Here is a 23,892-nt window from a genome sequence, read left to right on the forward strand (position 1 = left end):
ACAAGCCAGCCATGTTTCAGATTGGCTGAAGACTGTACAATATTAGGAAAAAAAGGAGCCAGAAAACCTTAAAGGCTCTTCTGCTTGCAGCAGCAGCATTAATTTGTCCACATAAGAAATACGCATTAATACTATTAAAACTGTTCACTGTAGATTTCTCTCCAGCAGCTATTCTTCTCACGTCTAGTATCACTCTACGTGTATACATAAATACAGCCCTATGTAATTCTGCTTACACTGTAAAATTTAACACTGTGTAATATACAGGAATGAAATGTATAGTGTGATTTAGCTGAGTTAATGCTGCTACTGTGGCTTTAATTCTTGCATTTCTTGATGCGTAAGTTTCTGTGGGTAATAACTGTGCTAATGCATGCTTTACATTTAATGTCTCTGTAATAGAAAGCCTAGTATTTAATGCACTCTGCTCCTACTGTCTAAATAATAGAAAATTAGCATTTAGATGCTCACATATGGGATATGACATTTGCACTTCTGTTGGTTCAAGACAAGATAACATAAAATCACAGCTGATTTTACACAAAACACAAGATAATTTGTTTTTCTGCTGCTGACAGAGGATTTTTATTAACTTTTGTTGTGTGGACATGGGTCAGGCATTCTATTTCATCACAGCACCTTGCCAACAGAAAAGCGTAACTTAATTCCAGTGAAAATTGAAGACGTTGCGGAAGAGCGTGCAGAAAAAGTGTGGAAAGACCCTAACACTGCAGGTGCAAGATTATTCGGTTGTTTCTTTTATTTATTTTTATAATCAACAGATTTTATCAGTCAGCAGGTACCGCAGCGTTTCACAAAAATAAGCCGGTATAACCGCTTCCGGTTTTTAAACCAGGCTAAGGCGAAAGACTTTCTTTTCGACGCGAAGGTTTCGCCGCATGTAACCCCTCGGAGCCCCTTGGGTAGGCAGCTCTGCAGCTACAGCTTGCTGCAACTTTCTCCTCCCGCGATTTTTCAGTCAGCTCCCTTTCCCGCTCAAGCCACCAGCACCGCAGTTACCCGATCTGACGGAAAGCCGCGCTGCCAGGGGCAGCGGCACCTCGCCGCCCGCAGGCACAGTGAATGCCAGACGTCTCTCACGACGGGACGCGGGCCACCGCCCCGCCCTCCGGGTGACTCCCGCTGCGGCAGCGCGCCCTCTCACCGGGGGGACCCGGGGGCCGACCGTCGCGGCCGCCCCCCCCCCCCCCCCCGGCCGGCCGGCCGGCCGGCCGGCGGCGCGGCCCGGCCGGCGGCAGCGAGCCCCGGAACCGCCGAGTCCGAAACGCACTTCCGTACCTGGTGAAGAGCGCAGGGCGGAGCGGGACAACGGCCAGAGCTGCTGGGGCAGGGGCCACAGCGCCGGCTTCGGCCTTTCTTTGGGCGGCGCAGACCCCCGCAAGAGAAGGAGCGCGGCGAGATCCTGCTGCGCCGCCCGCGCGGGGCGAGGCCGAGGGCGTTGCTGCTGTCCCGTCGCTGTGGTAACCGCTGGGAAGCCCTCGCGCCGTAAAAGAGTAGGGCGCAGGCGCGAGGCCGGGTGCAGGCGCGCTGAGGGTTAGATGGCGCATTACAAGGTAGGAGGGAGCGAGCCGGCGGCGCGGGGTTGGTGCGGCTTACCGTGCCGTCTGCGCGGAGGGGCAGGCCGTGGACTGGTGCCGGCTTGGCCCTTCGTGCCGCCTCCGCGGCGGAGAGGGGGGCCGGCCTGCCCCCACGAGCCGCCGCCGTAGCTGGGGGGGGGGGCGCCGCCGATCTGACCGTGTGGGCGTCCTCCCTCAGGCCGCGGACTCCAAGCGGGAGCAGTTCCGCCGGTACCTGGAGAAGTCGGGGGTGCTGGACACGCTCACCAAGGGTAAGTCTCCGGCCCGCGTCGTGCCGCCCGCGGATCCCGCCGGCGGCTCTTCGGGCGCTTCTGCGGGTGGGGGCCGTTCCCCTCGGGGCGTCCCGCTCCCGCGGCGCAGCTGCCGTCCTGGCACGGCTGTGGTGCGGCCGCCCCTCGGGCTGCCTCGGCGCTCTGCGCCGGCTCCCCGCCTCGGCGAGCCGGTCGCTCTTTCTCCTCAGTCTGCGTGGCGGCCGGCAGCGGAACTCGCCCGGACGACTTGGTGCGGCGGTGGAAATGGAGTCGGAGCCGGGCGGCGAGGCGGTGCGCGCTAGGGGGGGGGCAGGGGGCCTCTCTGGAAACGTCGCCTGCGAACCACCGTGCGTTCACTCCTTGCTGGCAGTTCGCGCGTTCATTGCGCGTGGGTCGATTGCTAGAGACGTGTGTGGAACCGGAGTGGTAGAGACACGTAAGGGACAGGAAGGCGGTTCCTTTCCCCTTCCGTGGTGTGTGAGACTTCTCTTACTCGGCCAAAGCGCTTTTCCCTTTGCTTGCTTTTGGAAACAGCTGAACTTCTTGGGGGCTGTTATTCTGCCAGAGCTGTCCAGAGAAAGCAAATGCTTGAGACAAAATAACAGTAAATGTGCTCTTAAAAACACTCTATTTAAAAAGACCCTTTCTTGAGTAGAGCTTGGTGCTTCTCAAACTAATGAACCTGTAAGTTTTGGGAGAGTGACTATCCGTATCAGAATGGGGAAGATGATGATGCTGAACTTGATGCGTACTTTGGCTTTCTGTATGGCTTAGTGTCTTTTAAATCCTTTTGAAGTCTTTTTGAGAGCCTTCAAATAGTATGTGGAGAAAGCCTGTTAATATTACTGCTTGAAAAACATGCTGTTTGAAGAGGGAGCAGCAGATCTAGGATGTCAAGTAAATAGGTGCTGCACTAAGACTCTTGGCCTGGTGTGTGGGTACCACTTGTATTCTTTCTATTGTAATATGAAGCATCCTATCGGATGGCAAATCAAGTCTTTCAAGCATCGTGGCATCCTAATTTTGTTTTTAACTTAGGTGCTTAGCTTAAAACCAATTCGGCTGTGCAGTTTGGACATCTGAAACTGGGAGAAGGGCTTCAAAGTATTTATGAAAGCAGACATCTGCTATAGCCATGTATGTGCCCCTGGGGTGAGGGGCAAGTGGTTATGTCTGGGAACTTCCTGAGTATCTGTGTGACTGAGTTCTCCAGATATGGAGTTGGTATGTGTATGGCTAGTTTTATTTAAGCTGTTGGGGTACTGCTGCTTGTGCCTGACCTCCCTGGCACTCTGTTGGCTGCTAGAGCCCTCATCCGTAAAGATTATCAGTGTCACTTACTCTGACGGTAGCCATTTATTTTTGCAACTGTAGGTGTTTAATGGAGGCTGGCTTTTGTATTGAAAGTTATGGAAGTGCTGATGGTGTCCTGTGGTTCAAAGATGTAGCTTAAGTGGAAGTAATGGTTTATGAAGGGAGAGTCTCAAAATAGTTAGAATTTCAATTTTGCTGATGAAAGCCAATATTAGGATTGTGTGTGGAATATGTAAAAATTGTCTAGGTTGTTTTGTGTTCTGTGCTAGAATAGCCAAAGACTATGGTTAGGGGATAAAAAAAACATCTGTCTAGCTGTAACTGGGTGGGATGCTCTGTTCCCGCCTGTACAGCAGACCTATTCTTTACACCAAAGTATATAGGTGAAAATCTTGTTAAGCAGAAAAATGTGCTATAAATGCAGCATGCAACTTGTATGCCTTCTGACTGTTGGTACATGTTTTAAAAACTTAGAGTTGCATGAACTTCTGCAATTGTTGAATATTTTCTATTTGCAGTGTTGGTAGCCTTATATGAAGAGCCAGAGAAACCAAATAGTGCACTGGAGTATCCTTTTTCTCTTCTGTGAATTGTTTGCAGAGACTTCACGTGAAACAGCAGTAGTGCTTCTGACTTGTAGGTGGAGAGGCTCATTTAGAAGACTTATGTTGAGAACATGACTTAAGGATGCAATTTAGCTAATAATTGCATTCTTACAAACTAACAAAGTCTGGCAGGATGAAAGAACTGTGCGTATCAGTATGCCAGCAATTCTGAAGTTAAGTTATAGGCCATTACAGAATGTCATAGACGTACAGCATTAGATTTGAGTACTTATAATATCTGTGGCTTCTGAAGTCGGCTTCTTCATGCTTCCTCCCCGCCCCCCCCCCCCCCCCCCCCCCCAATAATATGAGAGGGGAAGAAAATTAAGGTCTTTTGTTTCTTGCTGGTTTTAAGTAGCCTCTCCTTTTGGCTATTGCTTCTATATTTTTGGTTATTCCTTTTAACTCTTCAAAACTTCTGTGTTCAAGAGAGGAAAAGAAGAGGAGGGTGTAGTAAAACATGTGAATTAGTCCTGTGTGTACTGATGTCTTGTTTTGGGTTTTTTTGGGTTTTTTAATATACCAATGAACTTGAAAAGCTTTCTTATTTTTATATCTTCATGCTGTAGGATGGAAAACACTCTAGTAATCTTAAGTGGTTTAATGCAATTTTGGTCACGTGTATTGCAGCACTAACTTCATCATAAGTGTTAAAACTAAAGTGTGGTTATGCTGTCTAACTGAAGAAATACTTAACATCTAAATATCAGCTTTCTGAAGCATCATCTGGGAGCTTCAGCTCCTGAGAATCCAGAAATAGAGGCACTTCGCTTGGAAGTGGCAGAGATGAAAGAAAAATACGAAGCTGTGTTGGAAGAAAATAAAAAACTGAAAACCAAGGTAAAAGTCTACTTAGTGTTCCTCAGTAGTTCCATATTACACAAGAAGAATACTTTAATACTTAGAATACAGCTAACTTTCTTCCATTAGAGTAACTGATAAATGTTGTTGCATTGTTTAGCCTCGTGGCTGAGGAATGCTAATGGAATTGATCATAGTAAAGATTATTTTTTTTTGATGGGACACTTATTGTGTTCTGTAACATAGAATAGTGTTGCTAAACTAGGGTTTTTATTTATTTATTTAGTGAACGTGTATGTTATTGAGGCTAATCCCATGTCTTTATTCAGTCCTGTCTGAAAGTTGTCTGATATTATGTAGCTCATGCTTCCACAAGAGTTTTGAAAAAGAAAAAAGCTCATGTATCTATTATAAAGGCTTTCAAAAGGTAAACTGAAGGAGGAATATTATATATTATATATATTAGTTTATTATATATATAATATATTATATTATATATTAGTTTGTGTGACCTGGCACAGACTTGTACGTGGCAGGATGTTACCAATGGAGGCACTCATGTCTATGTGGAACAGTAATTTGCACTTTTGGGCAAAACAAACCCTGGTATTCCTCTGTCTGCAACAACAGTGGATCTGATGTGCTAGCTAAGGCAGAGCCATTCTTTAATGGGTCTGCAGACTGTCTGAAACAGCTCTGAGATGTGAACAACTTCCCCTTATGAGACAGCACTGACTGTAAACCTAACAACACTGAAGGAAACCTTAATAAGCTAGTAGCTTATGTGCCGCTACAGGTTTCCATGCATTTGGTGGCAGAGGATGGCTGTTGTTATATGTGAACATCCCTATGCGTTTTGTTTTTTTTTTTACCGGGAGACAACCACCTCACCTTAGTCTTGGGAGAAGGGTTTCTTGGGTGTTATGCCTTTGTATTTCTTGTCTGGAGTGCCCTCTTACTGTCCTAGTAATTGTCCTCCTCCTCTGTTAGCCACTGTGAGTCCTTACAGCTACATTTGTTATTTCTTACTAGGAAATATGGCAAAGAGCAGAATTTTAGGGGGAGTAGCAATAGACCAGCAGTTCACTTGGTGTAGCCGACTTAAAAATGCAACTGATAGTAAGTAGACACATGAAAGCAGAGTAACCTGGGTCTTTGTTTAAAGAAATCTTTTAAAGAAGTCAAAACTTGTTCCAGGAAAGTAAGCCTTTCCATAACCATGGGTTTATTTGTGCTTTCACCTTCTTCAGCCTTCAAATGATAACTCTTACTTTGTGTGTTTTCCAGTATTAATGTTTTTGCTTTTTCCCTTTCTTTTCTCTACCATCTTCTGCCTGTCATTCTGACACTGTAGAAGTTCACACAGACAGAATGCAGGGAGAACACTACTGTTTAGCACTTTTTTTTTTCAGTCCTGTAGCATAAAATACATGCCTTTAACTGTGCATTTATTGGTAACTTGAATCATGTCCAAATAGGTGGTGGTCTTCCCTTGCATTCATCTGTGAAGATCTGTTCTTTTCCTTACATTTATTGGTCAGAATGTCAGGTATTTGGGTGGGGCAGGGGACAGGAAGTCAATAGTTAGGCCCTTTGTGGGAGAAAAAAAAAAAAACCTGACTTCGGATTGTATACTGGCCATCTGTGGTAAAATCTACAAGAACAGTGGTTCTTGTTAGTGGCATAGTGATTGCTGTAATTTAGTGTTGCTACGAGGAACACATGGGTATTAACTTTATGTACTTTGCTTATTTTCAACCTACTCCACAATTTGCGGGAGAGGGAAAGAATCTTAACTGAGGAAACTGAACTGGTGTATTTCAGAGACTCAGTCCTAATGCTTGAACTGTTTTGAAGCTTGAGCTTACCTTTAATGTAACTGAGGTCAAGTAAACACCTTCATATGTTTCTTTGGAAATAACTTTACACGTAAAGGTCATACTTTAGCGCATAGTTGCCTAGGCCATACTCTCCACAAAGAATAATGAAAGCTAGAATGATTACAGGGAATGTTAGTTTGGGTACTGTTGCTATGAGAATGACTTTCATTTAATCATATTTCAGTGAAATCAAAGCTTATAAGGCACTGATCATTATCAGCTGCTATTTGAGATGAAAAGTACTTAATGAGACCTAGAACAAGAAACAGGCAGAAATTAAGGGCAAGACCTATATGCTTGAAAGTGTGTTTAAAAAGCTTCCTTGTCATAGCTGCATGATTATACAATGTGACAAATTGATGTTTTGAGGGAAGGGTTACTTTGTTGCCTGACTCGAAAATGGACTTGCATAAATATCAGTGATGGATTAAAATGCACGAAGTAAATGGAACACTTCAAGACCAAATGTTTTCCTACATTTCTTAATGTAGAAAGTGTCTCTGAATGTTGCAGCTAACTAAATTCCTCTCTTTAAATCCACAGCTGGCTCAGTATGAACCACCTCAAGACGAGAAGCATGGTGAATAACAGTAGTTTCTCCTTTAATGCCTTGACTTAATAAAGGGCTTCCTGAGAACTGTAGTCTTTTTTTTTATGTGTGTGTGTGAACTCTGCATGTCTACTTTGTTACCTTATGATCTTAAAGAAAGAAAAAAATGCAGTATGAGTGTACAGCTATTATTGTGCAGCTGCAGCAGCAGCTGAAGAGTTTAAGCATACTGACCAACTTCCTTGATTTCTGTATTTAAGAAAAGCTGATAGTTATGATTAACTTGTAAATAACTGTGCCTGCCAACTCTGTGTAAATTTCATATCGTGGTCAATGGTCCTGTTAAGCTGCTGATCTCTCTCTTGGTTTTCTTTTAACTGGTGGGGGTGACATGACACAGATGGACCACTGTAAACTAAAGCAGGACCTCCAAGGTATGTTCTAAGTTGGTGCTCAGCACTGAGGTTAGGCTTCTACTGAAGCTGATAGGGTAACTGTCTACTCAGAGGGACACAAAAGGAGTGAGTATAGTTATGTTAAGTGATGGACATAGCACAATGTTGGAGATGCAAAGTGAACTTACACTTTTTAATTTGTATGAGGTGTACCTATTTCCATGTGGTTCATGTCTCCGATCCTGTTTCAGAAACCGGGCCTTGGAGAGTTGATCCAGATACTGCCTGGGCAGTTCTGAACAGAGTACAAAATTCTTACTTGTAATGGATGTCCTGGGTAATTAGAGTGGCACATGTAAGAGTACAATGCAGAGAGTTCTGCTTTCTGATTCATCTCACTGGGAAAAGAAAATTTAGGCAGGGCAGAAAATGCAAGAGGGGTGGGTGTGTGACTTGTGACTTCTAATTTCACCTCTATGTTCTATGGCCCCTGTTTCCCTGAGTTGGCTTCACAATTCTTCTGGAATGCAGAATTGGCCTTTTTAAAAAAAAAAAAAAAAAAAGAAGAAAAAAAAAGAAAAAAGTTTTAAAGAGCTGCATCTGTTTCCTATCCTAAAACCCGGTAGTTTAAAGGCAACTGATGACAGGAAAAACAAAGGAAGGGGAGGGAAAAAGTGCAGTAGCTGTCTTATGTATTAGATCTACTGGCTATTAGTTTAACTTCTCTGTTTCTAGGATGGGTTTTGCAGCTTGTCTTATGGGTGCGGTAGGATGGATCACAACTTTTGCTACAGGCAGTGTACAAACTGAAATCAAGGGCTAATGAATGTAATAGTTGCTTACCTTACTACTGTACCTATTATTGATCTAAAGAGACCAGAAGAGAGGTAAATGAGGGGAAAATACTGTGTTAAATCAGTAAAACAACAACAACACCCCCCACCCTGAACAAACAAACAAACAAAACCCTGAAAAAAACCCAAACAGAAAAAATGCTCCACCTTCTGCAACGAGGGGGAGAAGAAAGCTCACTTGTGAGTTAGAACAGACACCTAGTACCAATTTGCAGCAGGTGGAAATAGGGAGAGGATAATGCTGTAGAAAATGCATCATACAGCTGAACATGTGCTGCAAGTAATGTGACTGGAGGAAGACAGAAATAAATGCTGTTTGAGGCACATCTTGCCAAAGAAGTGGCAGGCAGGTAAGGTGTTTTGTCGAGGTCGTCACAGGGCACGAAGGACTCCGTGGCCGAGACATTGGCTGTGAGGGCAGTGGTCCACGCTTACGCTTTTCGTAACTGTATTTGCTTCCCTCTAAAAACAGTTCGGTCTTGCGAGCCTTAAATGAGGATTGTAAGGAAATAACCGCTACTAGTTAAAACCTCAATCGAGCGGCCTGCCTGCGTGAGCAATGCCAGCAGAAAATTCCTGACTATTTGACGAACGCGAGGAACCTCACTCTGCAGATAACGTTGGCTGGGAAAGGAAGGGGGACGGCCTCTTCAGCGACAGCTCCCCTGCCTCGGCTGCCGTTTCTTTTCGCGCCCGCCGGGCCGGTGCCCGCGGCCGGTCTCCGCAGCAGGGGCGCGGGCGCGGGGCGCCCCGCGGGGTGGGGGTGCCGCGCGCTGGCTCCCGCGGGAGGGCGGCGGGCCCCTCCCCGCCGGCGGCGCCCAGGGCCGCCCGGGCCGCTGCTCGCCCCGCCCCTGCCGCTCACGTGCGGGAGCGCCGTCAGGTGACTCGGGTCGTCTGACGGGAGCCATCCTACCTCGCTGCCGTCCCGAGCCAATCGGCGCCGGGGAGCTCGACGCCAGCCAATCCGCGGCAGGCTGTGGGGTGTCCGGTTGGGTTGGACGAGCAGAAGGAGGCCCTGGGACGGGCGCTGGTGGCTGGAGGGCGGCGGGCTCGGGCGGACATGGCGCTGCAGTTCGGCGGGGCGGGCGCGGCGGGCGCGGCTGAGGAGCCAGCGTTGGTGGGGGGTAGCTTCGGGGCTGCGGACTCGTTCCCCAAGGACTTCGGCTACGGGGAGGAGGAGGAGGAGGCGGAGCTGGAGGGAGGCCCGGGGCCCGGCGGGCCCGGCGGCGGCGCGGGCGGGCCCGGCGGCGGCGCGGGCGGGGCGGACTCCAAGCCGCGGATCCTGCTTATGGGGCTGCGGCGCAGCGGGAAGTCCTCCATCCAGAAGGTGAGGGGCAGCCGGCGGCTCGACGCCCCTGCCTGCCGCGCTGCCTCTCCGGCGCCGAGCTCTTTCTCCTTTCTGTGGTGCTCTTTCGGCAATTTCCGCTTTTTAATGCGGGCGCGTGTGGCGAAGTTGAAGCGAAGGGAGGCTCCTGCTTAAGGACGTTTACTTCGCAGAACGGACTCCCCGAGAGAGGAAGGTTGTGTAGCATAGATTGTAGCCTTTGTAGTTCTTCGCTTGAATGCTTCAGAAACGAAAAGTGAAGATATTGGTGTAAAATTTACCGTGAAGTGCTTTCTTAAGGATGTGAAAGCACTGGGAGCGGTACAGGTGTGGTGTTTAGCTAGCGCTTCCGGTCAGAAGATGACTTGAGCTCTTGTTCTGCCTTTTGATCCTTTGAAAGAGACTTCTGCTTCTGTACGAGCAGAAAGACAGTCTCTGGTTTCTTTTAGTACGCTAGACCAAGCGAACGAGTCGCTGGTCGAAGAGGAAATAAAACAGTTTCGGTGCCTTAGGTTTGTTGGTAGCTTTGTGAAATTGCTAGCGTTTCTTAATAAAAATAAGACAAAACCGACTATTTTTGTTTGCCACGTTGCTTAAGAGAAGCATAGCGCTAAGAATGATCTTTGTTCCTCACTGCAAGTTTTGCATTTGCAGTCCCTATTATGAAGTTTTTAGGTGATACTTTTATGGGAAGGCGTTACTAGTCAAATGCTGTGGTTCTCAAGCTCTAGACTTAGGGGCTTCAAACTTACTTCAATGCAAGTGTGGAATCCTTCGGATATTTCTGTAAAGGTTTTATGCAGAGAAGCCTTTTTTGGACATTGCGCTATAGCAGGTATGAATCTGCTTCTTTTGGCCAACTTATGCAGACTACTTGGCAATCCATAGGCTGTACTAGACTGATGGGTTCTAAACTGTAGTCTGAAGACTCCTATCTTTTGCTGTAGGCTTGCCTTTCTTTACACAAGGTTTGCAAAAGTTACCATACCTGTTAGTGAGAATTTTTTTTCCATTGTGCTATTCTGAAATACAGTGGCAGACTGGGCTGTCATTGCTTTTCAGTCTTTCCAGTTATTCCCCATTATTTAGGCCTAATGCCCCCACTGTATGTGCAAATGCAGTGATTGTACTGAAAGTCTTTTTCTGTCTTTAGTCATGTGAATGGCGCTCCTTGTAGACTCTCATTAGAGATCTTATTTTATTATCCACAGCTGAAAAAAGTGAACCCTAAAAGCTAGAGGGAAGCAGTAACTCCAAATTGCAGCTAGATTTTAAGACTTTACAAGTCACTTTATAGATGTAGGTTTCGGACACTTTTTTTTTTTTTTTTTGTGATGACCAAGGTTGGTAGCATCAGTTCTCTGAGGACCCGTTCAAGTAGTTGTTACAGGAAAGGAACAGTGTGATGTTGAGTATAAGAGGACATAGAATTTATCTTTTGCCGATCCGTTGCCAATCTGGCTTGGGAATTAGAAGCTGTGGTTCTGTTACCTAGGAGCTGATTGTGCTGCTGCCTGAGTGAACAAACTGTGGCAATAATTTGAGATACTCTTTGAGTATCAAGAAGTTTCAACAGTGTCCCTGCTCTTAGACCTGACTAGTCCAAAAATGGTCATAACCAGACTTGACCTTTCTGTCTGGGCACTAGTTGTTGATCGTCTTGCCAGAGAGTGGGGGTATGCATGATGAACACCGTATTGGGAAAAGTACTGGCTTTGTGGGAATCTAGAAACTTGTGTGAAAAACATGAATTATTAAACCATTTGAGCCCTCTACTGAGAGCAATATTAACAGGAGGCCTCTCACAAAAGAAAAAAAACGGTGGTGCTGAGGAGGAACTCTTTTTTTCCTTTGGACAATTGGATTTTCCGTACTGGTATAACCTGTGCAAATTTTTGTGCAGACTTATGACTTGCGTAACTGGACTTACTGCACTGTCCTTATGTAATAGGAACCTGAAAAGAATTCAGAGTACCTGATTTTGGTTTTTTGTGTGTGTGTGTGGTTTTTGTTTTGTTTTGGGTGTTTTTTGTTGTGGTCACCACGCTTGCTGCTCTGCCTTCACAAGATTACCATAAATGTATTACGGGGGGAGGAATTTGTGTGTGTGGTAGAACCTAAAGCAGCAGCTTGTTTGGAGCTGCTGTAAACCTTTCACTTACTCCCATTTTTCTTTAAAGGTGTTAAATGAACTGAATTGGGGGAGTAGGGAGTCAGAACCAGCTGTCTGTCATGTTTCTGTAGCAAGCTCTAATACTTAAAAAATTTTACAGTGAGATGTAATGTAGTGCTCCTAATAACTAGTGAATTTCTTTAAAAACTTTGTCTGTTTTGTTTTCCTTTCGCTGTACTTACCCTCTTCCTTTGTTACCCCACACTACCCAAATCTCTCCTCTGGAAAAAAAGACAGCTGCTACTTCTGAGACCATCTCATTCATTATAGCAGCTTAAGAAATCCATAAAATTAAAGCAAAGATTCTGGAAAGCGTGAAATTGACAAAATGGTTGTATGTCTTATGCTGTTAGGGAATCCTTTGGAAGTCGCTTCTCATTGTTACCTGTGAAGCAGCTGTTTGCTTCCAGTTAGTAGATTCTCAACACCATCTTGCAATACCATACCTTTTCTCTCTCTTTTCAGGGACCTCCTTCCATCTGCCTGTGCAAATTCCTTTCTGGACATCAGGGCAATAGAAATAGTCTAATATTACCTCAAGAAAAAAAGGGGTTTACTATGACTGGAAAAAAAAAAAAAAAGGAGTTTGAAAACCCATTCTGCATTTGGACTTATAGGTAAAGGTGCCTATTTTTATGTGCAGAATGATCCTGTGCTGCAGTGGGGAGACTGGTTGTTTATAAAGGGCAAATTGCCTGCTTCAGCTGTACAGACTTCATTGAGGCATGCTTTTCGTGGTGGCTTGGGACAACTCCCAGTGCAGGGTTCTTCCCTTTGTGTTACTTGCACTGTGAAGATTCTTAGAAAAGTTCTGGCTCTGGTTGTTATTTCCCTTTTGAGGAAAAGGATGTAGATTTCTCAGATATAAACCAGTTATTCAAGTTTCCAGACAAAGTGTCAAAAAAAAAAAGGGGGGGGGGGGAACTAAAGTAGATTTGTTACTTTCTCAGCAACTTGCAATTCCTGCATTAGATATTCTTCTTGCAGTTTACAGGTGTTGCTACAATGTACTCGATAAAGTGTCTTGTGGTGACAGGTTATATTTGATCATAAGTTCTCTTAGTAGGGGTGTTGTGGAAGTCATGTTTGTCACTTGACGTATAGGATTATTGTTTGGTGGTCTGGGACGTTTTTGTTTGCGTGGATCAGGCCAACATTTCAGCTGGTAGTGAAATTCCAAATATGGCTGTTCTCTGATTTGTAAAATAAAAAACCACCAAAAACCAAGCACATGCTTCCCTGGGGAGTCCATTCAAAGTTTAAGGTGGTGGGAATGAATATGTCGGACAAATTCAGCTCACAGATCCAAGGAAGGGAAAATTGAGACAGAAATTGTGAGTTTAAAAAAAAAAATAATACAAGGGCAGTCCAGAAACACAGGGGTGGTTCAGAAATACTGCATCAGGATTGCAGCTTAACTGCTGCAGTTCAAAAATAAAACCAAGTGCCGCTGTAAAGAAGTTATTGTAGAGATAAGATTGACACATCAGGAAATAAAAAAAAAAACCCTGAAAACTGAGATTGTGGCAGGTCAGATGTGAATGGGATGTTCAGAGGGATAAAAAAAAAAACCCCAAACTGGAAGAGCCTACTGTTAAGAGTGCTCAAGCTGACAGTGAAAAGTTCTTAAAAGACAGTAAAAGCAGGAAGTCTGCCAGGAAGTTGACGAGACCATTGGATGTTGAAGGTGTAAAAGGAACACTTGGGAATGATAAAAGCTATAGCGAGGAAACTCAGCAGATTCTTAGAATTTTACTAGCTTTGTCTGCTCTGCCTGTGTATGCCTAGTCAAAATTGCTTGGCATCAGTGTGAGCTGCATGCTTCCAATCGGATGCTCCCACAGCCTTTTTATTTGCTTTATCAAAGCTCTGTAAAGCAAGTAAGAGTAGGGGTATATGCTAGGTGATAGAAATGGAATTTGATTAGAACTGTGTCTTGGTTCCCTTATTAGTGTAAAAAACAGATTGGGAACATCAATCTGATGTAACACACTGCTTTGGGAAGGAGGGGAAAGGGGGATGATGGCATTGCTTCTCAGACTCATCTGCTTTAAACTGGATTCACTAATTCTATCCTGCTCCCTGTGGGAGACGCTGAGTTCCATAGAAGGAACATTGATTTCAGAATGCTTTAAAACTGTGCTGCAAACCCTGAGGAATTTTTAGTCCTTGCAATACAGCTGCTACATATATAGAACTGTTTTTACTTTTCCATACAAATGTCCTGCTGTTTAAAACCTCGTTTAGATCGTGGCTTCCTCAAACGTTTGCCTTGGGGAACAATTTTTTTCCCTTGGTCTTAAAAATCTAGGCTGACATACTACTTTGAACCTCAGTAAAGAATCCATTAACTATACTGGGTGTGGAGTTGTTTGTCTTGCAGTTTTTCTGACTGAGATTGTTGCAGTAGGTCTCTTTAATGGATAGCTTCTGTAACTGTGTGAAACATTAAAAAAAAAAAAAATTACCAAGTGCTATATAGGAAACATCTTTCTTTTTGCAGTTCTAGCATTTGACCACCTCGTGTTTGTAGTAACTTTTGCAATATATGGTTGAGTTGCTTTAGTGCAACCTTCACTGTTGAAACTGACTGCTTTTGCTACAGGCTGCTTTGCTGTGGGGTTACGTGCTAGTTCTGTTTGTTCAGGGAAGGGTTAAAATCCCAGTGGGGCTTTTTGAGTACTAGCAATGAGTATGTTTTTCATCACTGCAGCTAAACCATTTACCAACTGGCATAGAACTTTCATCGTTTCCTTAGGGTACTTGAGAGGGTCAGCAAACATAATTCAGTTGTTAATAGATGGCAAACTACCTAGCTATCTGGGTCTCTAAAACTGAGATGTTATTTTTGTACACTTTTATTGAAGTTTAGGAACAGTCTGATTATATTGTGTTGTAACGCTTGGCACCAGACTAAAAGCAAAGTTTCCTTTAGGAATTTCTACGAGTGGAAGGGAACAGTTCTTAAAAGCTTGCAGTTGCTTCATTAACACGGTGGCTTCATACCAGATCTGAATTGGCTAATGTAGCAGAATTTGAAAATACTGTCAGATTTGCAACGAAGAAAGAATAACTGGGATGTCTTTGTCTTTAGCCAGTAGTATTATTTAGACTTGTTAAAATGTTTAACTGTATTCAGTTCCTTGGTTCTGGTCAAGGGTAGGTTATTTCCTTAGCTGATGCAGGAAGCTGTCTATTTACCAGAAGGAAACTGTACACTTTAGAATGGATAAACCTATTTGTAAGATTCAAGTGGCAGAAAGTTTACCAATCTCTTCTAATAAGATAAAGTTGAGACTATTATTTGTGTTCTTTTAACAGGTGGTGTTTCACAAAATGTCTCCCAATGAGACTCTATTCTTGGAAAGTACCAACAAGATCTACAAAGACGATATTTCCAACAGTTCATTTGTGAATTTCCAAATATGGGATTTTCCTGGACAGATGGACTTTTTTGATCCAACATTTGATTATGAGATGATCTTCAGAGGAACAGGTGCTCTAATATATGTTATTGATGCCCAGGTAAATACAAATCACTAAGAATCACAAGGAAGTTTTCTTTTGCTTTGTGTGTGAGAGGAATGATCAGGAAGCTAATAATTTATATTTTTAGATAAGTTTGTAAAACATCTGTTATGTATGAAAGGACGTGTTGGCAATCTAACTTTTGGTGTATGGTTTTCAGTTTTGTGAATTGACTGGAACATATGCTCCTGGTGGAGAGAGTGGAAAGGGGCGAGTACCCTTACCTGAGAACTTACCTTTTCTACAATAATAGTGAGAATCTGCTGTGCTTAGATGGTCTAAATTATTCCTTCCCTCTGCTGTTGACTGCTACGGAATTCATTTAATAACAGCACACTTCTGACCTCAGTTTCAAGTACTGGTATTATTGGGTATCTGGTAGCTTCTAATAAATTTAGGAATTGCACCATGGGAGATTACCTGGTCATTAGGACTGTCTTGGAGATCACTGTCGCCTTCTGCTGGAGTTGAACTGTAACCTGCCTTTTGCTCTGAAGCCTAGTTTTGTGTAGCTGAGCCTTGTATGGCTAATGCAACTTAATTGACATAACAGAATCTAAGCTACTTGGATTTCTGACACTCCAAGGTATTCTCTTCTCCCATACTTCTGTTTAGTTACAGAAGTGAAGTGAAGTTCTTGCACTGAAATATTTTGTCCTTGTGCAGAACAGAATAGTTATCAGAGATATAGCATTGTCATTCATTCCTGCCAAAACTGATTTACAGGATGACTACATGGAAGCTTTAACAAGACTCCACATTACAGTTTCAAAAGCCTACAAGGTCAACCCAGAAATGAACTTTGAAGTTTTTATTCATAAAGTTGATGGTTTATCAGATGACCATAAAATAGAAACTCAGAGGGATATTCATCAGAGGGCTAATGATGACCTTACGGATGCTGGTCTTGAAAAACTTCACCTTAGGTGAGTAAAAGATTCTGGCATATGTGATTCTACTGTTGCTGATATGCATACAGACTAATAGCTTTTAGATGTAATAGTGGACGGACCGGAGCAAGGCCTTGAGTTTCTTAATACTGCACAAACTCTTGTTATAAAACACACTGCTGAATTTATGGCCAAGCCTCAGCTGTTAGGCTGAGTAAAATAAGGCAGGCTACTGTACTGGATTTCAATCAACAGATTTATTAATAAACTTCCTGATAATTCAAGGTCCTTTTGCATACTTTTCATCCAGCATAGCAGGCCGAATTTGTACACGTGGCCTGGAGGGACAGGGTAAGGAGAGGGGAAGCTGCCTGCCTTCTAGTCCTGGCTAGCACTGACTTTTCAGTGTGATTGTTTTAAAAGCTTAGTCTCTTTCTTGGTATTTGGCTCACTTTTAAGGTGTCTTCTACCAACACCTTTAAAATGAGCTATCTTTTCTCTGTTTTTACTGCTATTTTGATTCTTGTGGAGCCTTTAAGTACTGCCAGTGTCTCTTGGTGGTAGTGTGAACAAAGTGGAAGGCCAGGAATGGGACTTGAAGAAATCTGGTCAAGTATTTAATGCCTTTGTGATCAGCATTCTGTAGGCTAAGTGTGTTGTGAAAGCATGTTCAAATTTTCCTCTCTGTTCTCGCACCTCTCTGGATGGAGGAATTCAGTTTTGTGTTTATTCCAGACGCTCAGAAATTAGGTTCTTGGTGTAGCGACCAGGTATAATTGTGATAAAGGCATCCCAGCTAAATCATCAGGCCTGAATGTTAGAAAACATACCTTTACTATTTCTATTGCAATTCTGAAATACTCTTGAATCTTTGTTCTTTTTTTTATTACTTTTCCCTCCCTCCTCAACTCAGCTTTTATTTGACCAGTATCTATGACCATTCAATATTTGAAGCCTTCAGTAAAGTGGTACAGAAGCTCATTCCGCAACTGCCAACGCTGGAAAATCTACTAAATATCTTTATATCAGTAAGTGTTAATCTAACAGAACTTTGAGTGAAATACGCAGAATGGTAAAGCAAGTCCTTCTGCTAAGGAATGCTGGCTAGATCTGCCCTTGGGAGATTCAGGTGGCACTCCTGTTGGTGTATTCTGCTGGCCCAGTTGTCTGCATTAGAAGCCTTTTACCACAGCTAAATTGTACTGGTGTGTGCTTTGTGTGGGTTTCTCTAAATACTGACAAAGCATAGTTTGGCTGGTTATAACTGTTAATACAGAAGTTTTCTGCCAGCACGATATACTGATTAGTCTGCTAAGGCACTTAGTCTAATGTAGCTGTACTGGCAAGAGACTTTTTTCATAATATGAACTTGGCCTTGAACTAAACTGTCTATTTCATGTGGCCTGTGAGACTTTTGCCCTTACTCTTCTAGTGTTTGTGTTTCTTACAGAATTTGTGACATAGAAATTTGCTGCTATGTACTTGAAATCAGATAAAATGTCACCCTAGAGACAAGGTTGAAGTAGCCTGTCTCATTAAAGTTATGTCTGTAAGGCTGTTGCAGGCATGTGGAAAACATGAAAAAAGCCAGTTGCGATTGAGAGGAGCTGTGCGGGTCAGATGTATCGCCCCATGCTACTGTATAATGCTTGTTTCCTGTGTTAGTAGAGGACTGTCTGTAATAACCTGGCCCAGTGGATGAAGGGCATGTTAATGGTCACCCTGCTTAGTGCCATGAGGCTATGGAGCATGGCCCTGATGCCAAAAGGATCATCTGGATGTCCTCAGGACACTGTCTTGGGTATTCAGACTAGCTAGGAAAAAGTGATAAGGAATGCTTCTGGTGCCTAAATAGAAATTTAGCTTTGCCAGAAATCCATAGTGTACACGTGGTAACTTGCTTAACAGCAGAAAGCTTCTGAACTTAGTATGAGCACGTGCACTTTGTCAAAGTGCTCTGTTACAAATGGGATGGTACAATTGGCTTGGTGCTTTTCCATACCCATAACTGCCATAATGTGATAGTCTTCACGGAGTCATAAGTTTAGAAGCTGACTTTATTTGCTCTGCATGTTAAACTACACGGCAACTGCCACACACAGAAACTGAACTGCCAAGATACTACACAAGCATAAAATATAAGTGTCAGCATACTAGCATGAAGTAACTTGTCTCTGAGCCTGGTCCATCAGGTGGATGTGAATGTGTGGCTTTTCGGGAGTTAATAGAACCACAGAAGAGGAAAACTGCTGAATTTGGGTTCTGGAAGCATAGTAAAATGTAATCTTAATTATGATCTGGTAAATAATAAACTGAAAAGAATTCTAACTGAGTCCTCAGCTTTATTTTTGTCAACTAGAAGGTGATGTTGATATGTACTATGGCAACAAGGGTATTGTATTTATAAACTGTATGCTCTAAATCTTGATTCTGTCTTAAGCCTCTAAATTGGTTATGTTTAAATCATTTCCTGCTATTAAGAATGTGAAAGTGTATGAATTCTACTTGAGATTTTAAAAATGCAGTTATTTAAAAAATTCATCCAAATTCTTTCTCTTTCTGAAGAATTCAGGCATTGAAAAAGCTTTTCTCTTCGATGTAGTCAGCAAAATCTACATCGCAACAGACAGTTCCCCTGTGGACATGCAGTCATATGAGTTGTGCTGTGACATGATTGATGTAGTGATAGATGTTTCCTGTATATATGGGTAAGTGATGAATGCTCTTAGGAAAAAAGTCCTTAAAAGTTGTAGAATAGGTTGCAAACTGTTCAAGTGGTGCTGGCTTTGTCATCCAGCCAGATGCTATCGATTGGTCTGTAGCGCACATTGGTTCTGTAAGTAATTAGAATATAAAGCCAAATGATTTGGCAGCTGGATTGAGCATTTGTACTCAGTTTCCCTCCACTCATGGCCTTAGACAGCCATCTGACATTTGTAAAAGTCAGGTGTTTCCTGTAAAATATGAACACTGCTGTGTCTCTTTTGGCATGGTGGGTGCAAGTATGTTAATACCTGCAAATAATTGGGGTCCATAGCATGCCATAGCTCCTAAGTGTAACCTGCAGTCACATTGCTTTGAGACTTGCCGCTATCTGAGCAGAATAGCTTTTGTGAGGTCAACTTGGCTCTTGCTGACTTTCTCTGAGGGATGCATATACTGCTTGTTTCTCACAATTTACGGCTGAATTATACTTCACAACGGATTTTTGAAGCAGCCCTGGAGGAGTGGTAACTTATTTTAGAACTGTGGTTGTAGCCTGGAAAATACAGTGCTGCCAAGAAATACTGCAACGTTTAATGGTCTGTCTGCTGACGGGTCAACCCAGGGTTGTCTAACTGTTTTGGTTGGTTTTTTTTGTTTTTTTTTTTTCAGGAGTGAGTGCTTAGAAGTAGCTTGCGATACGTCTTTTGCTTCTACAGTAATTTAACTAACAATAAAAACTTGCAGATAGAAAGCAGCATCCTAATCTTTTCTTGTAAATGCAGGCTGGTTTAGCTTAAGACCAAAAAGTGTCCTGCTCCCTGTTGCACTCCCACACCCTGGCCTCACTAAGGAAGCCTTTGTATTAATTTACCAAAAGTAGTTTTGCTGAGGTGTCACTCCATTGATGTTTCTGCATAGAAGTCCTGCATTAGAATCTGTAAACCAATCACCTGATACCTTACTGTGGCGCTGTAAACTCAGTTAGACAGTGAGTAGCAGTGACTCTTTGGTTTGAAGGTAAACTATGCTGTAACTAATGTACTACAATACCTCCATTAAGAATGCTCAGACGTAAGCTGAAAACAGTATTGACTGAACAGCTATAGCTCTTAGTTTGATATCAAAACAATGCATGCTGACAGCTTGCTCTTAACTGCTCATCTAAGATAGACAGTATCTGGTGAAGGCCTCTACTCTGTTTAGGTCTAGCTTTCCTGAGAAACTTAAGGTGTGATAATGGTCTTACAATAGTATTAAGACCTGCATTGCAGGTTCTTTGCTTGTTCACTGTTCAGTATGAGTGATACTCTTCTAACTGCATTTAACAGGTATTTGTCTTGAAGTTACATATGCATGCCTACTAGATTATGTCTTGGGTTAACTCCTTCTTTCTTAGGTTAAAGGAAGATGGCACTGGAAGTGCTTATGATAAAGAGTCAATGGCAATTATCAAGCTCAATAACACAACAGTCCTGTACTTAAAGGAAGTAACAAAGTTTTTGGCATTAGTTTGCATTCTTAGAGAAGAGAGTTTTGAGCGCAAAGGTAAGGACTTCCCTCCACCCCCACCCCCAATGAACAGCTTTTATCTAATGTTTTTTATCAACTATATTTTTGTGTAACTAAATTTGTTTAATTTCTTCTGGGAGGAATTTTCTCCTTTCCCAGAGATAGGTATAAAGAGGTCTTATTTTTATTCTTGTGAATCATCACTTTAATTGCTGTCCTCCTGCTGAAATGACTTGTGTAGTTGTGGCCTGTGTCACTACCATCTGCTATAGTGGAATCAGTATAATGGAGTAATGCTTATTACGTTCTGCTTGACAGCTCCTTTATTGTGAATAGCCATATTCTCTATCACGTGTTGAACTGATGAAATTTTTTTTAACATATGACTGAAGAAATCAACAGTGGTAGGCTAGTACAGCATGTGGTAGGAACTTAGAACGAGGTATTTAATACATTGCAGGTCTAACCAGCTATATAGTTGCTTGGACCTGTAGGAGATGATAGTATGAATGGTCTTGCATGTGTTACGGGGTAGAAATGACAGCGTAGAAATGACAGCGTAGGCCCTAATTTCAAAGTATTTGACTTAAATGGTGACAGTACCTACCTTGGCATTTTAAAAAGAGAAAAAGCAGATGTGTTCTTTTAATAACTGTACTGTATTTGATCTCAAAGTTTTTCTCACCGCAGTTAGGATATATATCAATGACATAAAGGGCAAGATAACATTCAAGTGATGGTTGTGCTGTACGAGCATGTTTTTGGGGGGTAGAGTCTTGTGTTGTCCCCTCACCTGCTGTTTAATTACGAATACACACCCTGCATTTCAAATGAGTACCTTTTTTTCTAAAAACTGAGACAGTCTAAATAAATACTGGCATCAGTAAAACTTTGTTAAGTCTTCTGAATCCAAATTCATACTAAAATAAGTAGCAAAATAGCTGTTGGGTAAATGAAACACTGTATATTGATTGAGAAGCTATGTTGATTACATAAATGTGCCAAGCTGAGCACAGCTGTTCCTCTCCCCTCCCTCTCCTTCTTGGCAGGTCTGATAGACTACAATTTTCATTGCTTCCGCAAAGCCATTCATGAAGTCTTTGAAGTAGGTGTTGCCTCCCACAGAATCTGCAACCATCAATCAAGCACCTCAAATATGAAAGCAGTGACTCACAATGGCACACCTAGGAATGCAGTCTAGAGGAAAACTAAAGATGTTGGATAGACTTGTCAGCTCTTCACTCCAAAGTTTTGTGGAACAAGAGAAGAGTAGTCTGAAAGCCTGAAGTATGTTTCACAGGAGAAGAGTGGCACTAACTGTGGAACAGCAGCTTGTAACTCATGTTGGACAACCGAAACTACTGTAAAAATACTTTGAGGCCAGTGGAGTTAGAAATGCTGGTTTAAACCAGGTTTATTGCAAGTGCAGTGGTTTTTCAGTTTGGAATCCTATTTTAACAGTCTGTCTCTGACTGATTGCCCGGTCAAAGCTTACAAATGATTGAGTTGAGTTTTGTGTGAAACACTTGAATAGTCACTTGCTCAACTTTTTCTTTCTTTTTTTTTTTTTCATTAATCTGTAGAATATCCTCTTTTGCTTAAGTTTATCCTTTTGTCACACACACAAAAAAGGTGGTGTTATTATTTAGGCTTGTGAAACTCAGGCTTTTTGTTTGGTGAGGCTGGTCTCACAAATCATTCCATAAAGTAGTTCTTGCTCTCGTCGGTATTCTCAGAGTATTCTCGTGAATTCTGTACTTGTTAAGTGGATGCAAGGTAGAGCTCTGTTCTAGTGATTCTATGTTTGGAGAGCTGACCTGGAGCTTCATTTTAAGAGATCGTGATACTTTGCTTTCAGACCACGCTTCTTGGTATGCCCCCTTTGATGGAAGGGAAGTATTAAAACCAGAAATAAACTACCTGCTCTCTTTTGCAAAAACATGGATGTCATAAATCTGTGTGATTAATCCTATTCACAAAACAACTGCATGGCTAACTAAACTGAAATGTCTGCCACCTGTTGGAATAAAGCAACCACTTTCAGCTATTCCCAAGCGAAGAAATTACAAAGTTACTGGCTTTTGATGGTGAATCTGTCTCTACCCTCTGACTGATAATCAAGCCAATTCCTAGAAAAATGTCTTAGGGCGTTATCCTTGCACGGCAATTATATATCAGTGTGCTACAACCTACTAATAATACCGGACATTGAAAGTGCGTTGATTCTGTACTGTGGCAAACACCTTCTTGTTTGTTGCCATGCAATCTGAATAGAATAGTGGGTTTTTTCTGATTTTGTGAATGCTGGCTTTCATACTATGGGAAGTATATCTGAATTGTTTTAATCTAATTTATTGGTATTGGTATTATTACTGCAGATGTCATACTGTACATCAGCCTTGCTATGCAGTAAGCTCAGCTGCTGGCCCGTAAAGATCTTGCCTCTTTTTACCTGTCCCTATGTGCGTATAGGTTTTGCGAAGCCACTGGACCAACCGACTGTACAAGTGCCACTATAAAAGTTTCTGCAAGAAGATCTGGAACTGTAAGCGATCTCTGCAACCGATGTATTTATGTGGTCAGAAATAACCACGGGATTGCTTCTGTGCTTATAGAATGGATTTTCATTGAACTATGTAAAAATGAATATTCATGCATTAACATTGGGGTGTATGCACATACTGTGTAAATGTTTTTCTTTTGTTCTAAAGATGTTGTATGATACTAAATACATAAAGGATCTGCTCCAAAAGTTACCACGGTCAGCACGAGACTTGGGAATTCAAGTGCTCTAGTTCGGTTCTCTTAATAGCGGTTGTAGTTCTGAACTTAGGCTGAGCCCCTTTTTGGTAATGGAGCTGCAGGGTTTTTTTAAGGAAGTGCTGCAAGCTTGTAAGATTGGGTTTTGTAGCTTGCAAGCTCTATCACAGTGTTCTAGTACTCAAGGTGAGAGGAAAAGTAATTGGCAAGATCACAGGAAGGAAGAAATCATTCCCATTTGTGCAGTGAGTTTTCCATGTTCTAAGTACACATGTATGTTCCTCTCTTTGTCTTTGCTCTCTACATGATGTAATAAAATGAAAAATGGTCAAACTGTAACACTTGTTTCTGTGAGAGGGTGAGACACTTCAACAAAAGTCTATAAAGGCCTATATGGTTAAGCAAATTTTAAGAAGACATGTTATCCTCACAGTATTTTTTAAAGAAGTTAAATACCACCTTCCCATGTGAAATTTTAAAAATTTCAGTCGGCCTTTGCTTTCCTCTCCATTAAAAGCTGACTCCAAACTGACTACTCAGTTTTCAGAAGGTGACTCTAGACTTTAAAGGCATATAAATGATGAAGTGACTTGTTATTTTCTTTTGATTAATGGTGAGCCTTAGCCTGCGTTCTGAAATTCAGCCTTCTGGTGTGCATGTTGTGGTGGTTTTTTGGTGGTGTTTTTTTGTTTTGTTTTGTTTTGCTTTTTTTGTCAGCATTACCTTACTCTTGAATGATTGCATTTACTAAAGG

The 23,892-nt window shown here is 42.5% G+C and overlaps 2 protein-coding genes and 1 long non-coding RNA gene across 3 annotated transcripts; all 3 read left to right on the forward strand.

The window, feature by feature from the left end:
• The first annotated feature begins 1,464 nt into the window (after positions 1-1,464).
• On the forward strand, positions 1,465-7,086 carry LOC115351978 (MYC binding protein). Its single transcript, XM_030039495.2, has 5 exons — positions 1,465-1,574; positions 1,777-1,849; positions 3,682-3,730; positions 4,479-4,608; positions 6,993-7,086. Exons 1-5 carry the CDS (start codon positions 1,560-1,562, stop codon positions 7,035-7,037), a joined length of 312 nt encoding a protein of 103 aa, XP_029895355.1. The 5' UTR covers positions 1,465-1,559; the 3' UTR covers positions 7,038-7,086.
• Positions 7,087-9,226: 2,140 nt separating this feature from the next.
• RRAGC (Ras related GTP binding C) lies at positions 9,227-23,477 on the forward strand. Its single transcript, XM_030039493.2, has 7 exons — positions 9,227-9,575; positions 15,067-15,270; positions 16,000-16,199; positions 17,077-17,191; positions 18,729-18,871; positions 20,266-20,414; positions 21,428-23,477. The coding sequence occupies exons 1-7, from the start codon at positions 9,309-9,311 to the stop codon at positions 21,577-21,579; spliced, it is 1,230 nt and encodes a 409-aa protein (XP_029895353.1). The 5' UTR covers positions 9,227-9,308; the 3' UTR covers positions 21,580-23,477.
• LOC115351979 lies at positions 18,878-19,885 on the forward strand. Its single transcript, XR_003926966.1, has 2 exons — positions 18,878-19,522; positions 19,553-19,885. It is a non-coding gene; the product is annotated as an uncharacterized LOC115351979 (long non-coding RNA).
• Positions 23,478-23,892: the final 415 nt, after the last annotated feature.

This window comes from Aquila chrysaetos, chromosome 16 (assembly GCF_900496995.4).
Source record: "Aquila chrysaetos chrysaetos chromosome 16, bAquChr1.4, whole genome shotgun sequence".
NCBI classification, from domain to species: Eukaryota; Metazoa; Chordata; class Aves; order Accipitriformes; family Accipitridae; genus Aquila; species Aquila chrysaetos.